This window comes from Salvelinus namaycush, chromosome 7 (genome assembly GCF_016432855.1).
Source record: "Salvelinus namaycush isolate Seneca chromosome 7, SaNama_1.0, whole genome shotgun sequence".
Lineage (NCBI taxonomy): Eukaryota > Metazoa > Chordata > Actinopteri > Salmoniformes > Salmonidae > Salvelinus > Salvelinus namaycush.
The window spans coordinates 21,209,363-21,233,885 of NC_052313.1; the positions used below are offsets into that span (position 1 = coordinate 21,209,363).

The window sequence follows — 24,523 nt, forward strand, 5'->3', positions numbered from 1 at the left end:
AGCCCATTGTCACGCACGCACACACACACACACCGCCTACACCACATGCAGTACAGAGATATACGCTCGGCGGAAAGCCATCGCACCTGGTGGTGAAGTCATTCAAGTCATCCGAAAACATAAAGGAACAGGCCAAATCACTAGCAGATGTCAGGTCCCATGGGATCTGATGAACACTATGCAAAGAGAGCACATGCATCCAGACACACAATGTTTTAGAAATGATATCTTCTTACATGTATTTAGTAATAGTTGAAAGCCAACGATGCAGAAAACCTACAGTAACTCCGACTTTAAACAGACGACTGTAAAATGTTATGGTAGTTTGATTATTTGTATGTATTTTTTTTACATTCCATAGGCTTTTGTGAAGCTCATCCAGGTAGCGCTAAGACAGTTTCCTCTTGTTCACTTTGTAAAACTTTGAAAGCAACACGCAGCACAGTGTCTGATGGGTAGAACAGAGGGGAAGCCTTACAGTTAGGTCTCTTTCAGAGAGATTGTTGGCGGGAAATAGAATGCAGAATGCTCTGAATGTTTGTACAGTGTTTTTCAGCCTAAAAGCTTCCGCATGCTTCCCATCCGAAACAGTTTGTGCATATATTATGACGACATTTTGTGCCGTTTTTGTTAGTTTTGGTCTTCGGCAAGGGGTTTTTCAGCTCTTCGTCTACATTACATATTTTTTATTGTGTCGAGACGAATTTTGGAACCCGAAGTCTACGCCCCTTCGTCGGTCATTGGTCAACAGTAGGGATTCTTCAATGAAGTGTTTGTTGTCATTCAACGATAGACGACTCATTTTCATGCACATTTTTTCACTTGAGAAGTACTGCATCAAACATCTTAGTTAGATGTAAAATTCCGCGACTAAGATCTCCTCAGCAAAAACTTCAAAATTAATAAACGATTTCTTGAGTTATCTTAAAATTAATTCAGACTATTTTGAGGAAGTGTATACTGGCTACGAGGTCTCAAGATGGACAAACATATTTTTTCTTGTTTTTCAAGCTACGTTCTTTTAAGGGAGTATGCGAGCACACTCGTTCGGTTAACTTAGTCGAATTCTGGTAGGCGCCAGCCGAACCGAAGCGTGCGGAAGCCTTAAGCCCCTACAGTGACCCAGCCAGGGACCATAGAACAAAGAGGAGAAGAACAGAACCTGTGTAGAGAACAGCAGGACCTCGGGAGAGAGGAAGGGAGGGAAGGAGGAAGAGCAAGGGAGGGAAAGAAGAGGAGGGAATTGGTGAGATGGGATGGAAGTAGAGAGAAAGAGAGAGCAGGCATAGAGAGAGAGAAAGGTAGAGAGGTGAGAAGGGAGTAGAGAGATGTGGGCAGAGAGACTAGAGAGAGGATCAATTATACCAGATGGAAGGAACGTTGAAATATATATATATATAATGCAAAAGTAACATTACTGCAGGTTTTTGAGTTTAGCAGTTCAGTGACTTCTTATCTACAGTTAGATGAAGCAGTTAGCTTTAGGCAACCACCACGCACACACTAACATTAGACATGGGGGATCCTACAGAGCATCCCTTGCCTTGGCAGAGAGACTGTAGGCGTCAACTGCTGCTACGCGAAGTAGAGATGACGATAGAGCATGCTTGGCACTCATACACAAGGCAGTGGAATCACCGGGCAGGGTTTCTGCCAGTAAAGCCATCTGAGATATCGATAGCTCATCTCTTCTCTCGGTGGATCAGCACTTCTTCACGGCCTCAGGGGCCCTTGTCAAGCTGGACACCATTTGATATTTATGTGTAGTGTATCCAGGTCGTACAGAAGATCCCTCCAGTGAGCTAGGCTGAATCCTAGCTTGGGGCTGAATCCAAACTTGACGTATTGCGTGTCATTCAAACTTTGTTTGAGGCACCGCTGCCAAGCAAGATACTTATTGGTAAATTTGATCCTGGTCATAAAGATTCCTCCAGTGATTGTAGGGCTGAATTGTACCTTGAGATACTAGTGCATGTCACTGATTGAGTGGTGACCTGGTGTCCTGTGTAATTCGTTGGGACTAGCTAAGCACAGGGAGGTGGAGCAGTACAGTAATTGCAAACTCAGTTGTGCTTGTGTCAACACACACACACACACACACACACACACACACACACACACACACACACACACACACACACACACACACACACACACACACACACACACACACACACACACACACACACACACACACACACACACACACACACACACACACACACACACACACACCACTATGCAGCTTCAGTAACAGCTGGGAGCAGCTGCATCAAGCTGTGCTCAGTGTGCAGTCTGCTCCCTCAGGAACCTGTCAAACTAGGGTACAAGTAGGCAACCACTGGAAAAACCTGGGAGGATTCTACTTCTGTCTGTCTGTCTGGAACCAGGGATGATTCTACCTCTGTCTCTCTATCTGTCGATCTTGCGCTCTCTCTCTCTCTTTTTTCTATTTCTGTCTAGCTCTGTCAATCTCACTCTTTCCCTTTTTAAGTAGGATGCCTTGGAAACCACAGACCGTTCTCCTTGAATTCTGAAATCTCAGGAAAGCATCTTATCAGCCTGTAGAGCAGTGCTTACTGTGTGCTGTGCGTTCAGCCATGCGCTTTTCTCCTTCTCCTGCTGTTCAGTGCTATTCTCTTGGCTGCAAAGGAGCTGAAAGGTGCTGACAGGATGGTCATGTGTATTTCATATCCAGGGTTGAGCTGTATGCTCCTAGGTTCCCATTGGGAGACTTAGAAAGAGGTAGACTGTTTCGAGGGTCTCCATGGGGACTGTTTCCAATGGGTTTCCAGGTGAAAGGGATGAGTGCTCTACTATATCTAACACGTTGGCTTTATGGGACTATTAAAGCAATAGTCTTCAACCTGGAGTTACAGGCTTTTATTCTAGTTTAGCACTAAAACGCCTGATTTAACCAACCAAACACCCATCAACTCATTGATTTGTTTATTCAGGATGTGAATCTGACAGTTTTAGATGTACGATTCTGAAACCTTTTATAGAACCTTCAAGGCTCTGGAACCCCAGATTTGCTTCCTGTCTTTTAGCTCGTCCTTGTCATCTGCAGTCTTAATAGCTGCTGTTTCCTGGTTGGTCCTTATTGGCTCCTGTTTCCTGGTTGGCTGATTTAGTGGACAGATGTGTTAAGCAGGGTGTGACATCACCAGGACGTGACTCTCATAAACCATAAACCCTGATCTACTGGGAGGCCTCAAGGACACCACATGACACAGGCTTCCTACTCCTCAGATTGGGCTTCCTGCTCCTCAGATTGACAGCAGTGACAATGACTAGGTGTGAGCCACAAATGGCACACGATTCCCTATATAGTGCACTGACCCCCCCTATGGGCCCTGGTCAAAAGTAGTGCACTGTATAGGGGATAAGGTGCCATTTGGGACACAGGCTTTGACAATGACAGTGTCCTTGCATCATCTGTTGACTGGCATGTGGTTCGGAGGCGTGTGTGCATTGGAGTATATAATAACTAGCATGCTATAGGCCATGGCTCTTTACCTCATGGTCAGAGGAGTAAGCAGGATATGATTGAATGTTAATCAAATACGTTTTTCAATCAGTTGTAAACTCTACTATACACTATAAGACGTGAAAAAGTGTTCATTTTGTGGGCATTGCTTTTAGGCTACTGCTTACTGTATGTAAAAAAATCCCCCCCCCCACCCCCCCTTAACCCATCACTACCCCTTAATCCCCCATCTAATAAATTGTGACAAGGTAAACAGACAGCTGCTATGGGGGTGGTTGTGGGATGAGGAAATTATTTTCCTGAATATGCATTCAGCATGCAGCACCCTGAGACCCAGCAGTCGGCGACTCAGCACAAATATCACTGAGAGAGCCTGCATCTCAAGTGGTACCCTATATAGTGCACTACTGGCCCTGGTCAAATGTAGTGCACTACATAGGGACTAGGTGCCATTTGGGACACATCCAAAGGCACGTCATGAGGACTCCCTCCCTACGCCTTTCTCCCTCTCTCCCTTCTCTCCTTCCATCCCCCTCTGCCTCCCTCCGCCAAAAGGTACTTCATTAGCCAATGGCGAGCCCGGTTCCACTCTGCTACAGCAGGGGGTTTGTGGGTGAATTTAATATCCATTGAAAGTCCTTCATCATCGATGTGTCAATGATTTAGACACGGACCAGCATTCAGTTCTCTCTGGGTTAATATGGGGAGCCACATAAATCCAGTTCTCTCTGGGTTAATATGGGGAGCCACATAAATCCAGTTCTCTCTGGGTTAATATGGGGAGCCACATAAATCGTTACTTGTATGTCGGACCGTTTTCCCGACTGTACTGTATTTCTTCCCTCCCTCCCTGTGTTGTCAAATAGTGTTATTTAGCTATGAGGCCTTTATAGGAATACAGAAATAAGTCATTGAGAATTGCAGCTGGTTCTCTCCAGAGAATTGTAGCTGGTGCTACATTCCTTGTGCCTGTGTGTAGTACTGTAATTTAGGTATGCATCTTTAAACAAGGGATATACAAGCAAGTCAGTGGGCACTGTACAGTAGCTTGTCCTCTCAAATCAATTCAATGTAAGCCTTGTCCGAGCCAGGACGGCCCATAATTAATACATTGACTGTGTAACGAACGTCGTCGGGAGAAGGAGAAGAGGACCAAAGTGCAGCGTGGTAAGTGTTCATATTTTAATCAATCAACTGAACACTGAACAAAACAACAAAAAAGACAAACGAACAGTTCTGTAAGGTGACGACACACACTAAACAGAAAATAACTACCCACCAACACAGGTGGGAACAGGCTACCTAAGTATGGTTCTTAATCAGAGACAACGATAGACAGCTGCCTCTGATTGGGAACCATACCGGGCCAAACACATAGAAATACAAAACAAGGACAACATAGAACACCAGACATAGAATGCCCACCCAAACTCACGCCCTGACCAACCAAAATAGAGACATTGTAACGCTCTGGGTGTCGGGGGGTGTGAAGTCAAGCGCAGGAACAACAGACAGTTCAAATATGGTGCTTTTAATGCACAACTGGCAAACAATGTCCACACGAATTAACACTGGGTGCAACAAACAAATGTCCCCTACACGGAGGACAAAAAACCCAGTCCAAAATACAATTGATGAACGAAACAAATAAACGTTCATCTACTCCCGAATCCAACATACAGCTGAACAATCCCGCACAAAGAACCGTACGGGCTGGCTGACTAATAAAGCCCCACTAATTATAAATCACCTCAACACAGGTGTAACAAATAAACACATAAGGAGGGGGAGGAAAAAAGAGTCAGTGGCAGCTAGTAGGCCGGTGACGACGACCGCCGAGCCCCGCCCGAACGGGAAGGGGAGTCACCTTCGGTCGGAGTCGTGACAGACATAAAAAGGATCTCTAAGGTCAGGGCGTGACAGACTGTCTCAATATGTTTTGCAGTGGTTGTCCAGGGTTTCCAGATTTCTAAGAAATATGATCTATAATGAATTACAATATGAAATAAATATTTGTTTTATTTAGTATGTTAAAAAGCAGTTATCTTTCAAGTATTAATTTGAGTATTTCACTTACCTCAGAAGCCATTATTGTCAGAAGCCTTTATTACACTAAGCCAGCCATGATTGAGTTAGGTGTATCCAAACAGTGGCTAGTCATTAGCAAGCTAGCCACCACGCTAGCTAGCTTCAAAATGTTGTGGGTTTACTTCTTCCAGTTTTTTTACTAGCTACACCAAGCTATCTTTTCTATCTGTCTTTTTCGGAAACGGTATCCGGCCATTACACAGACTGCCAACGTCAGAAATAACCCACTAACCGCTAGCTACCCGACTAGCCTACCACGATAGTTTTTCTGATGACTTACAACATAACATCCCAGCTATGACGACAAAAGCATCTCCCACTCCAAACGAGGAGAAGCTCCCGGCACGACTCTGCTCCTGTGGAAACAAGATATCCGCCAATGACACCACTCGTTGTTCTGCTTGCATTGGGGTGCAACATGCCGAGGAAGCTTTAGCCTCCCCCTCCTGTCTCCGTTGCAGGCTAGCATGCCAACCTAACCTGAGTCGACAAACTCTAACATGGGGGCTGATGTTCCCGATGGGTCATTAGAGGCAATGGATATCCGCACGGGGATTCATGCAGCAACAGTTAGCACTAGCTGGCAGTGTTGCAGTACTCGGGACCGGTCTCTGTCTCGAGTCTGGTCTCGAGGCCCCATATTGAGTGTCTTGGTCTTGTCTCGGTGTTGAATACTTTTGTATTCGGTCTTGACTCGTCTCGGACAGTAAGGACTCGTAATTTCTTCCTGAGACCAGTGGAGTAACAAACTCAGAATTATCAGTTTCCATTTAGTCAGCACATAAAACTCCTTCGCCAGGCCAAATACAGTGCATTCAGAAAGTATTCAGACCCCTTGACTTTTTCCACATTTTGTTACGTTACAGTCTTATTCTAAAATGGATTAAATCGTTTTTTCCCCTCATCAATCTACACACAATACCCCAAAATGATTTGCACATTTATAACAAAAACTAAGAGCAGAAATAACTTACTTACGTACGTTTTCAGACACTTTGCTATGAGACTTGAAATTGAGCTCAGGTGCATCCTGCTTACCATGATCATCCTTGATGTTTCTACATCTTGATTGGAGTCCACCTGTAGTCAATTCAATTGATTGGACATGATTTGGAAAGGCACACACCTGTCTACATAAGCTCCCACGGTTGACAGTGCATGTCAGAGCAACTTGTCTGTAGAGCTCTGAGACAGGATTGTGTTGAGGCACAGGTCTGGGGGAGGGTACCAAAACAATTCTGCAGCATTGAAGGTCTCCAAGAACACAGTGGCCACCATCATTATTAAATGCAAGAAGTTAGGAACCACCAAGACTCTTTCTAGAGCTGGCCCCCCGGCCAAACTGAGCAATCGGGGTAGAAGGGGCTGGGTCAGGGAGGTGACCAAGAAACCAATGGTCACTCTGACAGAGCTCCAGAGTTCGTCTGTGGAGATGGGAGATCCTTCCAGAAGAACAACCATTTCTGCAGCACTTCACTAATCAGGCCTTTATGGTAGAGTGGCCAGAGGTAAGCCACTCCTCAGTAAAAGGCACATGACAGCCCGCTTGGAGTTTGCCAAAGGGCACCTAAAGTACTCTGACCATGAGAAACAAGATTCTCTGGTCTGATGAAACCGAGATTGAACTCTTTAGCCTGAATGCCAAGTGTCACGTCTGGAGGAAACCTGGCACCATCCCTACGGTGAAGCATGGTGGTGGCAGTATCATGCTGGGGGGATGTTTTTCAGCGGCATGGACTGGGAGACTAGTCAGGATCGGGGGAAAGATGAACGGAGCAAAGTACAGAGAGATCCTTGATGAAAACCTACTTCAAAGCACTCAGGACCTCAGACTGGGGCGAAGGTTCACCTTCCGATAGGACATCGACCCTAAGCACACAGACAAGACAACGCAGGAGTGGTTTGAGTGGCCCAGCCAGAGCCCGGACTGGAACCCGATCAAACATCTCTAGCGAGAGCTGAAAATAGTTGTGCAGCGACGCTCCACATCCAACCTGACAGAGGTGAGAGGATCTGCAGAGAAGAATGGGAGAAACTCCGCAAATACAGGTGTGCCAAGCTTGTCGCGTCATACCCAAGAAGAGACTAGGCTGTAATCGTTGCCTAAGGTGCTTCAACAAAGTACTGAGTAAAGGGTCTGAAAACTTATGTAAATGTGATATTGCAGTTTTTTGTTGTTGTTTTTTTACCAAAAAATTACCTGTTTTGCTTTGTCATCATGGGGTATTGTGTGTAGATTGAGGGTTTTGTGTGTAGATTGATAATGATTTAAAATAAAACAATAAAACATTTGAATAAGGCTGTAACGTAATAAAATGTGGAAATAGTCAAGGGGTCTGAATACTTTCTGAATGCAGTGTACATGGACAGGACTAAGGGGTTTAGAAAACGTGATCAGCTGTTTGTTTCCTGGGCCCAAACCTCACGCGGGTAAAGTGCTCACTAAACAACTCCTTTCTCACTGGATAATAGTGGGGGCTATCACTTTGGCCTATACAAGTAAGGGACTCCGGTCTCCTGCTGGTCTGTGGGCTCATTGCACTAGAGGCATGGCTACGTCCTGGCCTTTATTTAAGGGCCTATCTAGCCAAGATATTTGTATGGGCTTCATACATTGGCAAAGTTTTTTATACAGTAGACTGGATATCACTGCACCAACTCTGATGCATACTGTATTACGTGTAGGATCTTCTGAGGGGCAGGGCCCATTTTGTGTGATAGTGTCGCACAGGGCAGTCGGTCGTCAGGGTAAGCTCGTCTGGCAATACGGGAGTCAGAATATCCCATAAGTGAAATACCGAAACGAATCCTTGAAAGAGAACTTTAGGTTATGACCTTAACTCCGGTTCTCTGATAGTATGAGTGAGGTATTTCACCAGAACACCCTCCTCGCATGAGCTAGGAAGAGATGTTGCTTGTTTTGACTCGGAGACGCTGCGTGGACCATTTTATAGAGTAAGAGGGAAATACCTCACTCGTACGATCAGAGAACCGGGGTTACGGTCATAACCTAAAGCGTTTCTGTGTTTGTATGGTGTGGGCGTACCCCAATAACAGAATGATGTGGGCGTATACTGGTCAATAAAAATATGAATGACAAGTCAACAGCTGATTGGCCAGCTCAGTCAATGAGAAAACTCGGCCACAAACATGACGTCATCCTCTGAGAAAGTAATAAGCATTTTTGAAACGGTCTGTTGAAATACACGTTTCACTTGGGCTTTTTGAAGTGTATTTTTCTCACATATATGCTTTGGCCACAAATACAAGTATAGGAAGCGTTTACATTATTTGGGTATGAGTTAAAAGATTATGAGCTTTTAAAGGGGATATTTTCCCTGGGCAGTTACTTTAAGCATGGTAATGTTACTCTCAGGGTTTCTGGACTCACTGTTTCAGCTCTGTTTGTTTCATTGATGTGCCTCAGTAGACTGCACGCCACTATTCAGATTCCCACGCTAGCTTTGTCTGAAACGCAGAAAACATATGTGCCTTAGAACCCCTCAAACACACACACACACACAGTCCGTTCCTACTGATTGTAATGAGCGTGGCCTGCCTGGGAAAGAGCCTGGAGTATTTTCCTTTTGTTAGGAGAAGATGAAACAAAGTGGCTGTGTCCCAAATGGCACCCTATTCCCTGTATCAGTATTTCCCAACTCCAGTCCTCAAGTACCCCCAACAGTAGGCATTTTTATTGTAGCCCTGGACAAGCACTGCCCTATATAGTGCACTACATAGGGAATAGGATGCTATATGGGATGCATACAGAGTTAAGTCTCCTTGGAGGAAGGCCTCAGTCAAATGAGCTGGGCTGGAAGCCATAGGGCATCCTTGGCTGCCGTCCAAATCCTCTATTAAGGCCCTGTGTAAAAATGTATGTGGTGGGAAAAGTACCCCATTAGTTATTACAGAGGAGGCTTTAACACTGAGCCTGCTGCCCCACTACAGTTCCCCTAGGACTCCAATAGCCTCTTATACACACACACACAAAGTGTGTGTCCAAAATGGCCCCCTATTCCCTATGTGCTATGGTCAAAAGTAGTACACTATGTTGGGAATAGGGTGTCATTTGGGATGTAGACCGAGAAGCAACCCTGGGAAATCACCAAACAAGATGAAGTAGACCCATAGAACTCCTGTACAGTTCACACACAGATGGCTACTAAGGCTTTTCCTTTTGTTTCCACCTGGTGGAATGGGAAGGGCCCAAGAGTGAACACAGGGCATTGTTAATCCCAATGCTTCCCCCTCTGAACGTTGGAACTGGTTAGAATGTGGATGGAATTCCTTGTGGGAAACTTACGAGTCTTTTGTCATTCTAGAATTCCTCTAGAGGGTTCCGTAGTGTTCTGGGAGGTTAAGCTGTTGCCCAGACTGCAAGGAGGCGGGCTGTCCCTGGCCTCTATGTTCTCACACACGTACACTATCACACTCACACACACACAGACTCATTCAGTCTCCGCGTAAGGGTTCAGAATTGAGCAAAGGAGCGTGGATTAAACTGCGAGGGTGTCACCGGCGTCAGTGGGAATGGAAACTGTGATGTCAGGGCTCCTCGTGTTTTACAATCTCATATACATCAACCATACCAGTAACCCCACGGAGATCCTATAATGTGATATGTGATTATATGGGTATCCCCTTGTACCAACATGTGTATATAGTTACAGTACTGCATGTGTGGGCTGACTATAATTTCCAATTCCCAAAATAGGGTTTTTCCCAACCACCCAATTGCCATCCGTTGACCAAATTATGTCCCTTGAAATTGGCTTCACTTACCAAAACACCCAAAGGATATCATCCTGACCTAAAGTTTGCCCTTATTATTAGTTAGTCATCAAGGATTAGGTCCCAAATGGCACCCTATTCCCAAAATAATCCCTATGGGCCCTGGTCAAAAGTAGTGCAGTCCATAGGGAATAGGGTGCCATTTGGGACGCAGACAAGGACCTCCAGGCTCCTCTCTCTTCATGGTGGGCAGTATGTTTGTCTATGGTATAATCAGTGGGTAATATGACCTTGGCTTGGCAAAATGCATCTACAAGGATGTTATTTTTTTTTGCTTTAACAGAAAAGTGTAAGCAGCAGCGTTGAGACAGAGGGTTCATCCCAAATGGCACCATATTCCCTATGGGTTCCTGGTCAAAAGTAGTGCACCATATAGGGAATAGGGTGCGATTTGTCAGAGGCAGAGTTGGCCATTCAGATTGAAGGTGATTCCTATCTGACAGAGCAGGGCTGTGTCCACAATGGCATCCTATTCCCTATATAGTCAAAAGTAGTGCACTATGTAGGGAATAGGGTGTCATTTGGGCAGATCAGTTTTGTGTGATAAAATGTTATTGGGCAGAAAGAGAGATATTGGAGTGTGAATGGGTTGTGGTGTAGGGACTAAATGGTAAGATGCATAGCAGGCCTGTAGCAGGGCCTATATTTAGAACTTTTACGGGGTAACTTTTGAGTGTTATTGTCTTGTTGAATTTCATTTTGTTTTATGCTAGTAAAACATAGTTTTAATGCATACAATATGAAGTCAAAGTATTTATGGAGCAAGATTAAAGTTTTTTTTTTTGTCATCGCTCCTTGGATAATGTAAGGAGGATACTGGCTTTGATGCACTCCAGCCTTTTTGTTTGTCCGCACACATCTCTTTGCGCATGCACACGCACTCACACACACACGCACGCACGCACGCACGCACGCACGCACGCACACACACACACACACACACACACACACACACACACACACACACGCACGCACGCACACACACACACACACACACACACACACACACACACACACACACACACACACACACACACACACACACACACACACACACACACACACACACACACACACAAACACTATAGTTACCAAGTGCAAACAGCATGAGTCTGAATGAGAAAAACTCATATTTAGCAAATAGGAATTTGCAGAGAACCACCCGGCAACCCTTTTAAATGATTAATGTTCGTTATGGACCCTAAGCCATTATATGTGCTTGCAAAGGGTTTATGGAGGGTGAGATGGGGGGGATTGAAGTGAATAACGTTTCTAGCCGAAAGCTCAGCATAACTCCTGCGCTATCTCAAGCATTTTGTGAATGATAAGCCAGTGTTGAACCAATTACATGGACCGTTAACTCTGCCTGAACCAATAGTAAACTCCCCTCATAGTCATTTAGCTTTGGGAGACTGCAAGTTAAAGGATAATGCTATGGTGCCGATGATGTAACTGTGTTGTGTGCCAGGGCTTCCGTTTGCCGGTAATTGACGGCTTTTGGCCGATAAATACAATTGTAGCCTGCCAAATTATCCAGGGCTGCCCTGCTGCTGAGGAGAGAGCGAGAGAGGAGCGTTGGCCTAGGGAGAAAGATAAGTATTCTGATTGCAAGGAAGCTACCCTGTTGTCACAGATGGAGAGAAGATGTTCTTGGCTTCCTGTAGGTATACAGTACTTTTTTATTTCTCAACTCTCAATTATGAGTTCAGTAGCAACAATTTTACAAAGATATTTGATATGGCTTTGAGATACGGAGCCTGCGAAATGCAGATTGGCCATTGCGAGTGCATAGGCCTCATTGGGCGGTAGGCTACAACTGCAACATTGGACATTAAATGTCATTTTAGATTAGTACAGGGCTACTATGAGTCATGGTGATCTGTTTTGAGTTTCCACTTACTCATGTGGTGAAATAGCCCCAAATAAATTAGCCTATGATATTAGAGCATGTAAAGATGCAGGAAAATGAATCTCTATTGAACAACAAAAATATCAAAAAATTCTGGTGCTCTATTTTAAAAGTGAAATATAACCACTGTAGCATAAGTGTCTACCCACAATGCATGACAATCACTGAATTAGGTTGCATATTAAAATATTTAGAATCACAAAATGAAACAACTTATTTCTTCAATACCATCTCAGTAGTCTATTACACTTAAGCAATAAGCCTCGAGGGAGTGTGGTATATGGCCAATATAGCATGGCTAAGGGCTGTTCTTTACCACGATGCAACGCGGAGTGCCTGGATACAGCCATTAGCTGTGGTATATTGGCCATATACCACAAACCCCAGAGGTGCCTTATTGCTATTATAAACTGGTTACCAACCTAATTAGAACGGTAAAAATAAATGTTTTGTCATACCCGTGGTATACGGTCTCATATACCACTGCTTTCAGCCAAGTTTATAATTTTTTATAAAGCACTGTGAATTACTTTATAAGATGATAGGCCTACTCAATTTTTCTATTGAGTAATGTGCAACTCGCTGTTCAGGTAGGATGCAATTTTGAAACTTTAATAGATTTTTTTGTATTTATAGTCATTTGTTTTACACGTATTATTATTATTAGTGTATATTATTGTAGGGCTATTTATTAATCCAAGCCAGTTCTTTAAAACCTGTTACTGCAGTGGGCTAAATCAGGGTCACACAGAGTGTTTCTTGGTAGTCTTAAACAAATCTACTTTGAAACAAAAGTATACACCTCACACACATGGTTATGGGCTTAACAAAAATAAGACACCTGTATCATGTCAGATATAATGTACGTTGAAATGTATTCAATGTTGTATTTGCATCCCAATATTACACTTTATATACAGTACATCACAGAAGACTGAAATATAACAAAACCGATTGATATAGAAACACTGGATTTTCTGCGTAAAAAAAGAAAAAATATTTAAAATATGAATAACATTCCACCACTGAGGCCACTAGGACATTTGATGACAAGAAAGGGCTACATATGCAAAACGTTTTTTTTTTTTTCATTCTGTTGAGACATTTTCATTGGCTAAATTAAGTTTGATTTGTCTTTTTAATTGTGTGCCTGTTGTAAAATAAATATAATTAGTCATTAATTTGTTAGGTACGGTAGGCACTAGCCTTTCTTGGTAATTACTGCAATATAAGCTGTGAAGGTTTAAACTAGTTTGCAAGTGTTTTGTTTAATTCCGTTGAGCCATTTCTTTGGCCAAATTAAGTTCCAACTATAATGTTGTGTTTTCCGGAATATAATATCCTGCTCGTACTTTCTCTATAAACAATGGCTTGATTTACTTTTGATATTACCCTAATAAAGTTTAGAAACTTTTTGAAGGTTTGGTGTGGTCTGGCTATTAGCCTATTATACTGCAGGCCTATGATACGTGGCAGTGCGCAGAGGCGCTCCGACTGACTCCAACAGTTGAATGTTTTTGGCCTACTGGAGTTACTCCTATAATCTAACAATAAAATGCTTATCTTTATAAAAAATATTCAAATTAAAAATGTCCGAATTAGCCTCCTTCTGTACTCCTATATCTCTAAAGCAGACGCAGTAGCCTATCTGAAATGCATGTCGTGTCGTAGCAAGCCACCGGCATATCTCTTATCTCTCTCTCTGGGGCTAAGCTTCTCTTCCTTTTACATTTTTTGACCCCCAAAAATGAATATACCTAATACAGTGGACGCCTAAGCCAATAGGCCTATGCAGTGCCCTGATGCATTTAGTGCTCATATCTCTAATAGCTGAACAGTGTGGTGGACAATATTTGTTTTAGGAAAGTAAAAATCATGGGAAAAAATATGCTCTGAAGTTTTGCATACGCTACAGATGGAAATAGTGTTTTTGTAATTAGTTATAGGCTGTTTTTAAGGACACGTAAATGTGGCTCATTTAGCCAATATCCGTCATTTTTGGAAGGCGCTGGCTGCGTGGGTGGACGGACAGCCTAATGGGTTACGTATCCAATGCATATCGCTGACTGGTAAATAGCTTAAATGTCCGATAAATAAAAATATTCCCGGTCACTTGTCCAGCGCCAACTTTTCCTAACGGAAACCCTGGTTTGTGTTTGTAGAATAAACTTGATCTCCCCACCCTGCCAGTACTGATTTACAGCATTATTAAATTCTGAACCATAACTGTTTTAATGTGTCAGGCAAAAATATCATTGTGATAATAAACGTCAAGGCAGTCTGTCTGCAATCCCAAATGGTACCCTATTCCCAATGGACCCTGGTCTAAAGTAGTGCACTAAATAGGGAATAGTTGGGACTCATACATGTACTGGGCAGACTAAACTGAACATTAATGGATTAGCTTTTATTGTCAGCAGTATGAACAATATCCCTGGCATTACACTTTTCTGTTTACCCTCAAGCCTAAACACTAGGAAACATGTCAATGGGAATCTGCAGGGATATGTCTCTATCCAGTATATGAATAACAATACTTTGGCTAGCAGAGAGGATATCGCATATCGCCAACTGAAGATTCTTAGATGCAGGATAGGAGGCTAATGGCCACAGGCAGATGCATATCATTCTGTGTGGTGTGTGTGTATGTGTGTGTGTGTGTGTGTGTGTGTGTGTGTGTGTGGTGTGTGTGTGTGTGTGTGTGTGTGTGTGTGTGTGTGTGTGTGTGTGTGTGTGTGTGTGTGTGTGTGTGTGTGTGTGTGTGTGTGTGTGTGTGTGTGTGTGTGTGTGTGTGTGTCCAATGCTTGAGGCTGTGATGGTTGTAGATTGTTGTAGTTCCTGCCTTGATTCATAGCTTGAGGCATATTTGGCACAATATAATAAGACACACACACACACACACACACACACACACACACACACACACACACACACACACACACACACACACACACACACACACACACACACACACACACACACACACACACACTTGGTATAATAAGAGGGGGTTGACTGACTGTGACTGATTTTACGTACTGCTGAGCCAGCACCATTAGCCTCACACACATCGTCCATTCTCCAGCCAGCCATCTCCATAGAATAGAGAGACCAGGCTAGTACTGCCTCCAGTGGCCATACTATGAAACTACACCCTCCCGCACACTATGAAACTACACCCTCCCGCTCATTGAAGGAATGACGCTCAGATGAGATGCTCAGTCTGCGTCACAAATGGCACCCTACATAGAGCCCTGGTCAAAACTAGTGCACTATATAGGGAATAGGGTGCCATTCGGGACACATACTTAGTTTGTGTATCTGCTGAGCTAGGATCTGGAGCTTGGACTGGGTTAGTCAGAGGATTTGATGTACCACACCACCCAGCTCCAAAACAAACACTTGATGGACTGCTGCCCTATTTTCCCTGCTTTGCAGAGCAGGGCCTGGGCCGGCCTGATCTGCTGCTACTGAGTCTGACCTATTGGTCAAATAAAGGTTAAATAAATTGGTGCAAAGGATGTGGCATAACGCGTAGGGCTACTGTGTTGCTGAACTATGGGTGCCATAGTGTGGAGGGCTTACCCTAACCTCATGAATAGTCCGTTAAACATTGTTTATCATTAGCTAAAACCATTGTCATGCTAGGGAGCAGCATTGTCTAACCTTCCTGTGTTCCTCTCTACAGGGCTTTCTACCTGGATAAGTCCAACCTTCCCCCCAGCTCCACACCTAAAGCTGCCCTCATAGACAAGGTAAGAGGATCCGGAAACACCATCTTCATAGGTTAGTTACAGTGGAGTTGTGGTCTGATACTCACGTTATGCAGTCATAGCAAGTAGCCTTGTCCGAGCCGGAATGATCCATGGCACAATGGTCCTGTTTCTGTAGCGCGAGGCAGCTTGATGTACAAGTATACCCCCTGGACAGGATGCTAGTCTACCGCAGGGCCTGATACAGTAGTCCTACGGTATTAACCCTCCCTCCCTTTCTCCTACCTCTCCTTCTCCTCTCCCTCTCCCCCCAGTTGATGCGTCCTCTGAATGCTCTGGAGGAGTTGTATCGGCTGATGGAGAGTTTTATCTCCTCCCGTCGCACGGCAGCCTGTCAGTATACAGCCTGTGGGGCGTCAGGAGTCGGCCTGCTTACCGTGGCATCAGAACTCTGCTCTCGCCTCGGAGCCACACACATCGTCATGTGCAACAGTGGCGTGCACCGGTGAGTGACAGAGAGAGAGAGGGGGGATCTGGCTGAAAATATTCAGATTAATATTAGAACCAATTGCACTTTATGGCAGTAAAGTGTGCAGTGTGCTTTAATGGGACAAACCCCCAATGGAAACCCAGCATGCGGAATTCTGTACGAGCATCCTCAGGCTACAGAGAAAAATTCCAAACATCGCATGCAGAGCAGAATTAGGCCAATTCCCTCTTCTGATTAATATCTAAATAAGAGCCACCAAATGTTAGAATAATTTAAAAACAAGTGACCGCCCCCCCACTTCGGGCTGTTGTGGTGACCGTATTACTGCGTCACCAGCAGTTGTGAGTCATGATCGCAGTAAAATTCCACATGACCGTTGACTCACGGTAATCTCCTCTTATGCACTCTGATGATCAATTTGGAGAAAGAAGTTCAACAGCAGGTTGAAGCGGAGTGGGAAAACACGGTCCTTGTGGATGTTGTTTCAAAGCCAAACACAATGAAATGGACAGTGCTTTCTAAAGTGACGATTCATTCAAAACACCCATACCCATGTTAGAGCATATGCATACCCTGAATTATAATGACGATTGTGCCGTTATACAATACATAGCCAACCGCATATAACACATGGCACAAAAACAAGCAAAAATACTGATGTAAAATATCTTTGGTACGTAATTGGTCTAGCCTAAAAATTCCGATTTAACCTACAATTATAGTGAATTTGTTTTAGATTTTGAATAGCCCAGTGATAAGGCGTTTTTATTTTCATAATTAATAGACTGACACATTACCTTTAGCTACAGAATGTCTCACCACCATGAGTTTCCATCTCCTCCCCTCTCTCTTTCGTTCCTTTCTACAGCGCGCATAGGGGCTGGGGGCTGTCAACAGTTGAATTAAATATTTTTAGTTGTGAAAACATGTTACTATCGATGTTCCCGAACAGATTTCAGTTGTTTTCCCAAATTAAGCACTGGATAGCTGCAGGAATAGAGTTGGAGAAAAGAGCCCTTGGGATACAGAGTTTGGGTGGAATATCACCTGAGGCGCAGCGAAATTACCGCACGCACTACAGAGGGTAGTGCGTATGGCCCAGTACATCACTGGGGCCAAGCTTCCTGCCATCCAGGACCTCTATACCAGGTGGTGTCAGAGGAAGGCCCTAAAAATTGTCAAAGACTCCAGCCACCCTTGTCATAGAGTTTTCTTTGCTACCGCACGGCAAGTGGTACCGGAGCGCCAAGTCTGGGTAAAAAGGCTTCTTAACAGCTTCTACCCCCAAGCCATAAGACTCCTGAATAGCTAATCAAATGGCTACCCAGACTATTTGCATTGTCACCCCCCCACCCCCTCTTTTACACTGCTGCTACTCTCTGTTTATTATCTATGCATAGTCACTTTAACTCTACCTACATGTACATATTACCACAATTACCTCGACTAACCGGTGCCCCCGCACATTGACTCTGTACCGGTACCCCCTGTATATAGCCCCGCTACTGTTATTTTACTGCTGCTCTTAATTATTTGTTATTTTTATTCATATTTTTTACTTAACACTTATTTTTCTTAAAACTGCAGTTTTGAGGGGCATCCCGGTCTAAGGCACTGTATCGCAGTGCTAGCTGTGCCACTAGAGATTCTGGGTTGGAGTCCAGGCTCTGTTGCAGCCGGCCGCGACCGGGAGACCCATGGGGCGGCGCACAATTGGCCCAGCGTCGTCCGGATTAGGGCAGGGTTGTAACCACCAATTGGACAAGACTGTAACCACCAATTGGACAAGACTGTAACCACCAATTGGAAACCACGAAATTGGGAAGAAAAAGGGGTATAATAATAATAAAAAAGGGCTTGTAAGTAAGCATTTCACTGTAAGGTCTACACCTGTTGTACTCGGCACGTGACAAATACAATTTGATTTGAATAGCCTACCCAACATGAGTGATTTGAATAGCCTACCCAACATGAGTGATTTGAATAGCCTACCCAACATGAGTGATTTGAATAGCCTACCCAACATGAGTGATTTGAATAGCCTACCCAACATGAGTGATTTGAATAGCCTACCCAACATGAGTGATTTGAATAGCCTACCCAACATGAGTGATTTGAATAGCCTACCCAACATGAGTGATTTGAATAGCCTACCCAACATGAGTGATTTGAATAGCCTACCCAACATGAGTGATTTGAATAGCCTACCCAACATGAGTGATTTGAATAGCCTACCCAACATGAGTGATTTGAATAGCCTACCCAACATGAGTGCCAAACATAACGGTGGGAAAGTGGCCTCCGTTCCCTATTCCAGTACATGGGGTTACAAGTCCTTAACCAACAATGCAGTTGTTGTTTGAATTTTTTCATTATTATACCCCATTTGATAATGGGCCATTCTGAATCTAAACTAATTTGACATATTAGTAAAGAGCAGATTAAATTGAGAACAGTCTAATGGGTAAAAATATGATCACTTGATGAGAGAACAGCTGTGCAGCCAGAAGCAAGGACCAGAGCCAAGCTTTTTTTTTGCGACTTTCTCAAATCATGAATAGCCTATAGTCGCATCATGCAGCCCAGATATGTTTTGATTTCTAAGGCCGACATGGTTTGTATCATTCACCACTAAAGTTGCCAAATAACTCTAAATCTAGTGTATAGGACCTGTTTCAAATGATCACTTTTACACTCAACATAGCCATTTCATAATGTGCATTTGCTCCGGAATGGGAAAATGATCCTTTCTATGTTATTCACCGAAGTCCAATCATATTCTTCTTGTATGCAGCTTGTATGCTTGGAGGTCTGGAAATGCTAAACGTGTTTATGTTAATTACCGGTAAATTACCGTGAGACCGGCAGTCTTATGCATGACAATAACCGGCTGACAATTTCATGACCGCCACAGCCCTACTCCCACTCCCACCACTACAAAGCCCTTAAATACCAAGATGTGACCATAGAGAAGAGTCCCCTCAGCCAGCTGGTCCTGAGACTAAGTTCGCTAACCACTACCAAGCCAACAAAGCCTCAGGACAACCAACCAAATTATCACAAAGCAAAGAAAAAAATCTATCACATATTGGAAAGACAAAGTTAACTTCAATGCTAGTCTGCTTACAGCCAAATATCTGACCACTATGACTGGTCGAAAATGGAGAAAAACACTGACTATGTACAGTACATACTCAGTGAGCACAGCATGGCCATAGAACCTGGCCCAGAGAGGGGTCGAGACGTAGCTGGATTTTCTCCTACATTGCCAGAACTATAAAGACTATTTTCTTCCCCCAAATTTAAAAACGAATACAAAGATTTTGAAACAAAAACAGAAAAGGAGAAAATCCAATATCGAAAAACCTCTTTGTGGCATATTAGCTGCAAAATATGTCGCTTCCTGACACACCCGTAGGGACAGCCAGTGGAATGACCAACCAGTTATCTATCTGCTTCATCATTATTTAAATTATATCTGTCTATATGTTTGCTTTGGCAATGTATGTGGTAACACTTTCCATCGAGAGAGAGAGAGTGACTTGTCCCTTCTCCCATTGTCACCGCTCCTCTCACATTGTCCCCCATTTCTCTCCCTCCCTCTCTTCTTTCTTCCTCTCTATATCTCCACATTCTGTCAATCTCTGACAGTTATTTAGCAGGCTTGGCTTTCCTCACACACACACACACACACACACACACACACACACACACACACACACACACACACACACACACACACACACACACACACACACACTATGCTCTCTCTATTTGTCTCCATCCAGCCTTCTATATCCCCCCTACATTTCTATGGCATCTCCATTACCACATTGAATGTACTCATTAATAGGTCTGAATCCCAAATGGCACCCCATTCTCTATATAGTGCACAGCTTTTGACCAGAGCCTTATGGAACCAGGTCAAAAGTAGTGTGCTATACAGACAACAGGCTGCCATTTGGAGCACTTACTATTAACAACTTACTATTAATATACCTTCCTCTGCATTAGTTATGAAGCGGATACTCTTAGTAATGGCTTTCATTGTTCCTTAAAGAGATGGTTAGTGCCTTTTTAAGTGAATATAGCACTTTTTAGACGGGAAGTCAACGACAGGTCAATTACTTCCATTCTTATTACATTCCATGTCTGCGTTCCGAATAGCAACCCTATATCATGCACTGCTTCTGACCAGAACCCTATGGGCCCTGGTCAAAAAGTAGTGCACTTCATAAGGAATAGGGTGTAATTTGGGACGCTGCCTATATAAGGTTCCATCTTTCACCTGCCAGATCTTGTCTCGATTCATCATCCTGTGGGGACGGAAATATCCTGATCGTTTGTCACCCCTGATCCCCGCTGCTGCTTCATTCTCTCTTTCATATTTTTATCTCTTTCTCGCCCTCTTCCTCTCTCTTGCCGTCTCTCGCTCTCTCTCCCTCGCTCTCTCTCCCTCTGTCAGTCTCTCTCTCTGTCAGTCTCTATTCCACACACACACACACACACACACACACACACACACACACACACACACACACACACACACACACACACACACACACACACACACACACACACACACACACACACACACACTTGCGTGTGGTGGTGTGAATGACAGTGTGATAAAGTGTTGTGGAGTGAGCTGCCCGGCTGGCTGAGCTCTAATAGAAAGCCCCCGTCAGACTAGTGACTGCTGCTCCTTTATTAACTCACAGCTGTGTGTGTGTGTGTGTGTGTGTGTGTGTGTGTGTGTGTGTGTGTGTGTGCGTGTGTGTGTGTGTGTGTGTGTGTGTGTGTGTGTGTGTGTGTGTGTGTGTGTGTGTGTGCGTGCGAGCGCATGTCCGTGCGTTCAGATGCGTACACGAGGATGTGTGTGTTCGAGCACCACTAACTGGCCACAAGTCACCCATACAGGCAGGCTAAGTGTAGCGTGACAAGGCAGGTCAATTCTAGGGTTATTTGTCGGCCTGTTTTCCCGCCCTAAATGCTATTCCATCTAGAGGGTTCTATAGAACGGGTTCCTGGTTCCCGGTACCATGTTTTTCTTCCACAGCCTGTTCTTTTCTAGAACCATCTGAGTGTTTTTCTACGTACTCTGCTCTAACTTCATATTAATCAAAACACTGTTTATGGAACAATTCTTCCATAATCAAATATTCATCAAACTCTGACGCAGTACAGGATACAGCTTAATAACATGCTTTTTTTTCGGGAAACAATTCCAAATCTGACGAACGCAGTAATCCCAAATGGCACCCTATTCCCTATATAGTGTATGACTTTTGTAGGGCTCTAGTCAAAAGTAGTGCTCTAAATAGGGAATAGGGTGCCATTTGGGAATCTGACTGTGTGAAATCTTAATGGATTCCAGAAGGGTAGAAATAAGGAAATAGCAGGATGGTATTTATGAAACACTATGAAGCCAGGCCAATAGATTAGTAATGTAATGGAAACTGCACTATCAGAGAGGCAGGCAGGCAGCTCGTGCGCACGTGCACACACACACACACACACGCACGCACGCACGCACGCACGCACGCACGCACGCACGCACGCACGCACACACACACACACACACACACACACACACACACACACACACACACACACACACACACACACACACACACACACACACACACACACACACACACACACACACACACACACACACACACACACACACACACACACACACACACACACAGGTTGCTCTATTGATGTGATTAGTTGGCCTGATGGGCGAGGTAGCAGTGAGGTTTAATAACAGTGAAAGCAGCAGCAGTGTGATATTCAGGGGCTCAGCAGTTTACAATGTGCTGCCTCTGCTCCTCTGTTTCTCTCTTTCTCTACAATATGCTGCCTCCGCTCCTCTGTTTCTCTCTTTCTCTACAATGTGCTGCCTCTGCTCCTCTGTTTCTCTCTTTCTCTACAATATGCTGCCTCCGCTCCTCTGTTTCTCTCTTTCTCTACAATGTGCTGCCTCTGCTCCTCTGCTCCTCTGTTTCTCTCTTTCTCTACAATATGCTGCCTCCGCTCCTCTGTTTCTCTCTTTCTCTACAATATGCTGCCTCCGCTCCTCTGTTTCTCTCTTTCTCTACAATATGCTGCCTCCGCTCCTCTGTTTCTCTCTTTCTCTACAATGTGCTGCCTCCGCTCCTCTGTCTCTCTCTTTCTCTACAATGTGCTGCCTCCGCTCCTCTGTTTCTCTCTTTCTCTACAATGTGCTGCCTCCGCTCCTCTGTTTCTCTCTTTCTCTACAATGTGCTGCCTCCGCTCCTCTGTTTCTCTCTTTCTCTACAATGTGCTGCCTCCGCTCCTCTGTTTCTCTCTTTCTCTACAATGTGCTGCCTCCGCTCCTCTGTCTCTCTCTTTCTCTACAATGTGCTGCCTCCGCTCCTCTGTTTCTCTCTTTCTCTACAATGTGCTGCCTCCGCTCCTCTGTTTCTCTCTTTCTCTACAAGGGGCTGCCTCCGCTCCTCTGTTTCTCTCTTTCTCTACAATGTGCTGCCTCCGCTCCTCTGTTTCTCTCTTTCTCTACAATGTGCTGCCTCCGCTCCTCTGTTTCTCTCTTTCTCTACAATGTGCTGCCTCCGCTCCTCTGTTTCTCTCTTTCTCTACAATGTGCTGCCTCCGCTCCTCTGTTTCTCTCTTTCTCTACAATGTGCTGCCTCCGCTCCTCTGTTTCTCTCTTTCTCTACAATGTGCTGCCTCCGCTCCTCTGTTTCTCTCTTTCTCTACAATGTGCTGCCTCCGCTCCTCTGTTTCTCTGTTTCTCTACAAGGGGCTGCCTCCGCTCCTCTGTTTCTCTCTTTCTCTACAATGTGCTGCCTCCGCTCCTCTGTTTCTCTCTTTCTCTACAATGTGCTGCCTCCGCTCCTCTGTTTCTCTCTTTCTCTACAATGTGCTGCCTCCGCTCCTCTGTCTCTCTCTTTCTCTACAATGTGCTGCCTCTGCTCCTCTGTTTCTCTCTTTCTCTACAATGTGCTGCCTCCGCTCCTCTGTTTCTCTTTCTTTCTCTCTCCCTCTCTTTCTCTCTCTTTTACTCTCTCACTCGCTCTCTCTCTCTCTTCTGTCTCTCAAGTCACCCCACAAAACCCTTTAGATAGGGGGAGCAGGAGGTGAGAGCTCACACTGTTCCAGAAAGACTACGAAGAGAGTATCTTAAAAATGACGATGGACTGATTGAGAAGAGGGGGAAGAACAAAAAGAGGGGACAGGCAGATTCTCATTCCCAGATGCTTTGAATGGAATTACTACTATTTATCTGAGCGACGTTTCCATACAGTTCAACTTACATATCTACCTTAGACTGCTGGAGCCAGAAAGTTAGTCACATTTAGTCGATTTTCAGTCATCTCTTTACAGTAGGATTATCATCGACTGACGGGCACTCAAAGATGTTTCAGAGATGACCAATGACCATTGTTCATTGTTGTTGCTTATCCGTCATGTAACCTTTACCGGGAGTAAAAGGCAGAGTTTCTGCAAATAAAATGCAACCGTAAACATCTCACACACTGCTACATTCACTTTCATCATCGCATGTCACACATCAAAGCTGAGATGGCAAAGTACATCTCCTTTTCTCTCTCTCTCTCTCGCTCTCTCGCTCTCTCTCGCTCTCTCTCCGTGTCTATTTCCCTCTCTTTCTATTTCCGTGTCTCTTGGTAGCATTTTCATTCCCTCGCTCCCCCTCTCTTCCCTGGTTTATCTGTATGGGCCCAGGGCTAGGCGAATGGAGCTTGTAAATTGGCTGTGGGTTGAAAGCAACGGCATAAAGCAGATGGGTATAAATCAGCTGTTGCAGTGACACCAGCCCAAATGAACAGGGACTCTGTCAGCATCACACGCACGCGCGCGCGCACACACACACACGCATGCGCGCACACACACACACACACGCATGCGTGCACACACACACACACGCACACGCACGCGCGCTCACACGCACACACACACGCATGCGTGCACACACACACACACGCACACACACACCTCAGCCTCATGAGCCTGGTCGTGGCAAGACCAAA

The 24,523-nt window shown here is 44.5% G+C and overlaps 1 protein-coding gene across 1 annotated transcript in view; it reads left to right on the plus strand.

Annotated features, from left to right (window-relative positions):
* Positions 1-24,523, plus strand: part of prex2 (phosphatidylinositol-3,4,5-trisphosphate-dependent Rac exchange factor 2) — a 206,341-nt gene that overhangs the window by 165,209 nt on the left and 16,609 nt on the right. Inside the window, exons 37-38 of the mRNA XM_038997738.1 lie at positions 15,970-16,036; positions 16,309-16,499. Of these exons, the coding sequence (XP_038853666.1) occupies positions 15,970-16,036; positions 16,309-16,499 (258 nt within the window). The remainder of the gene's footprint in view (positions 1-15,969; positions 16,037-16,308; positions 16,500-24,523) is intronic.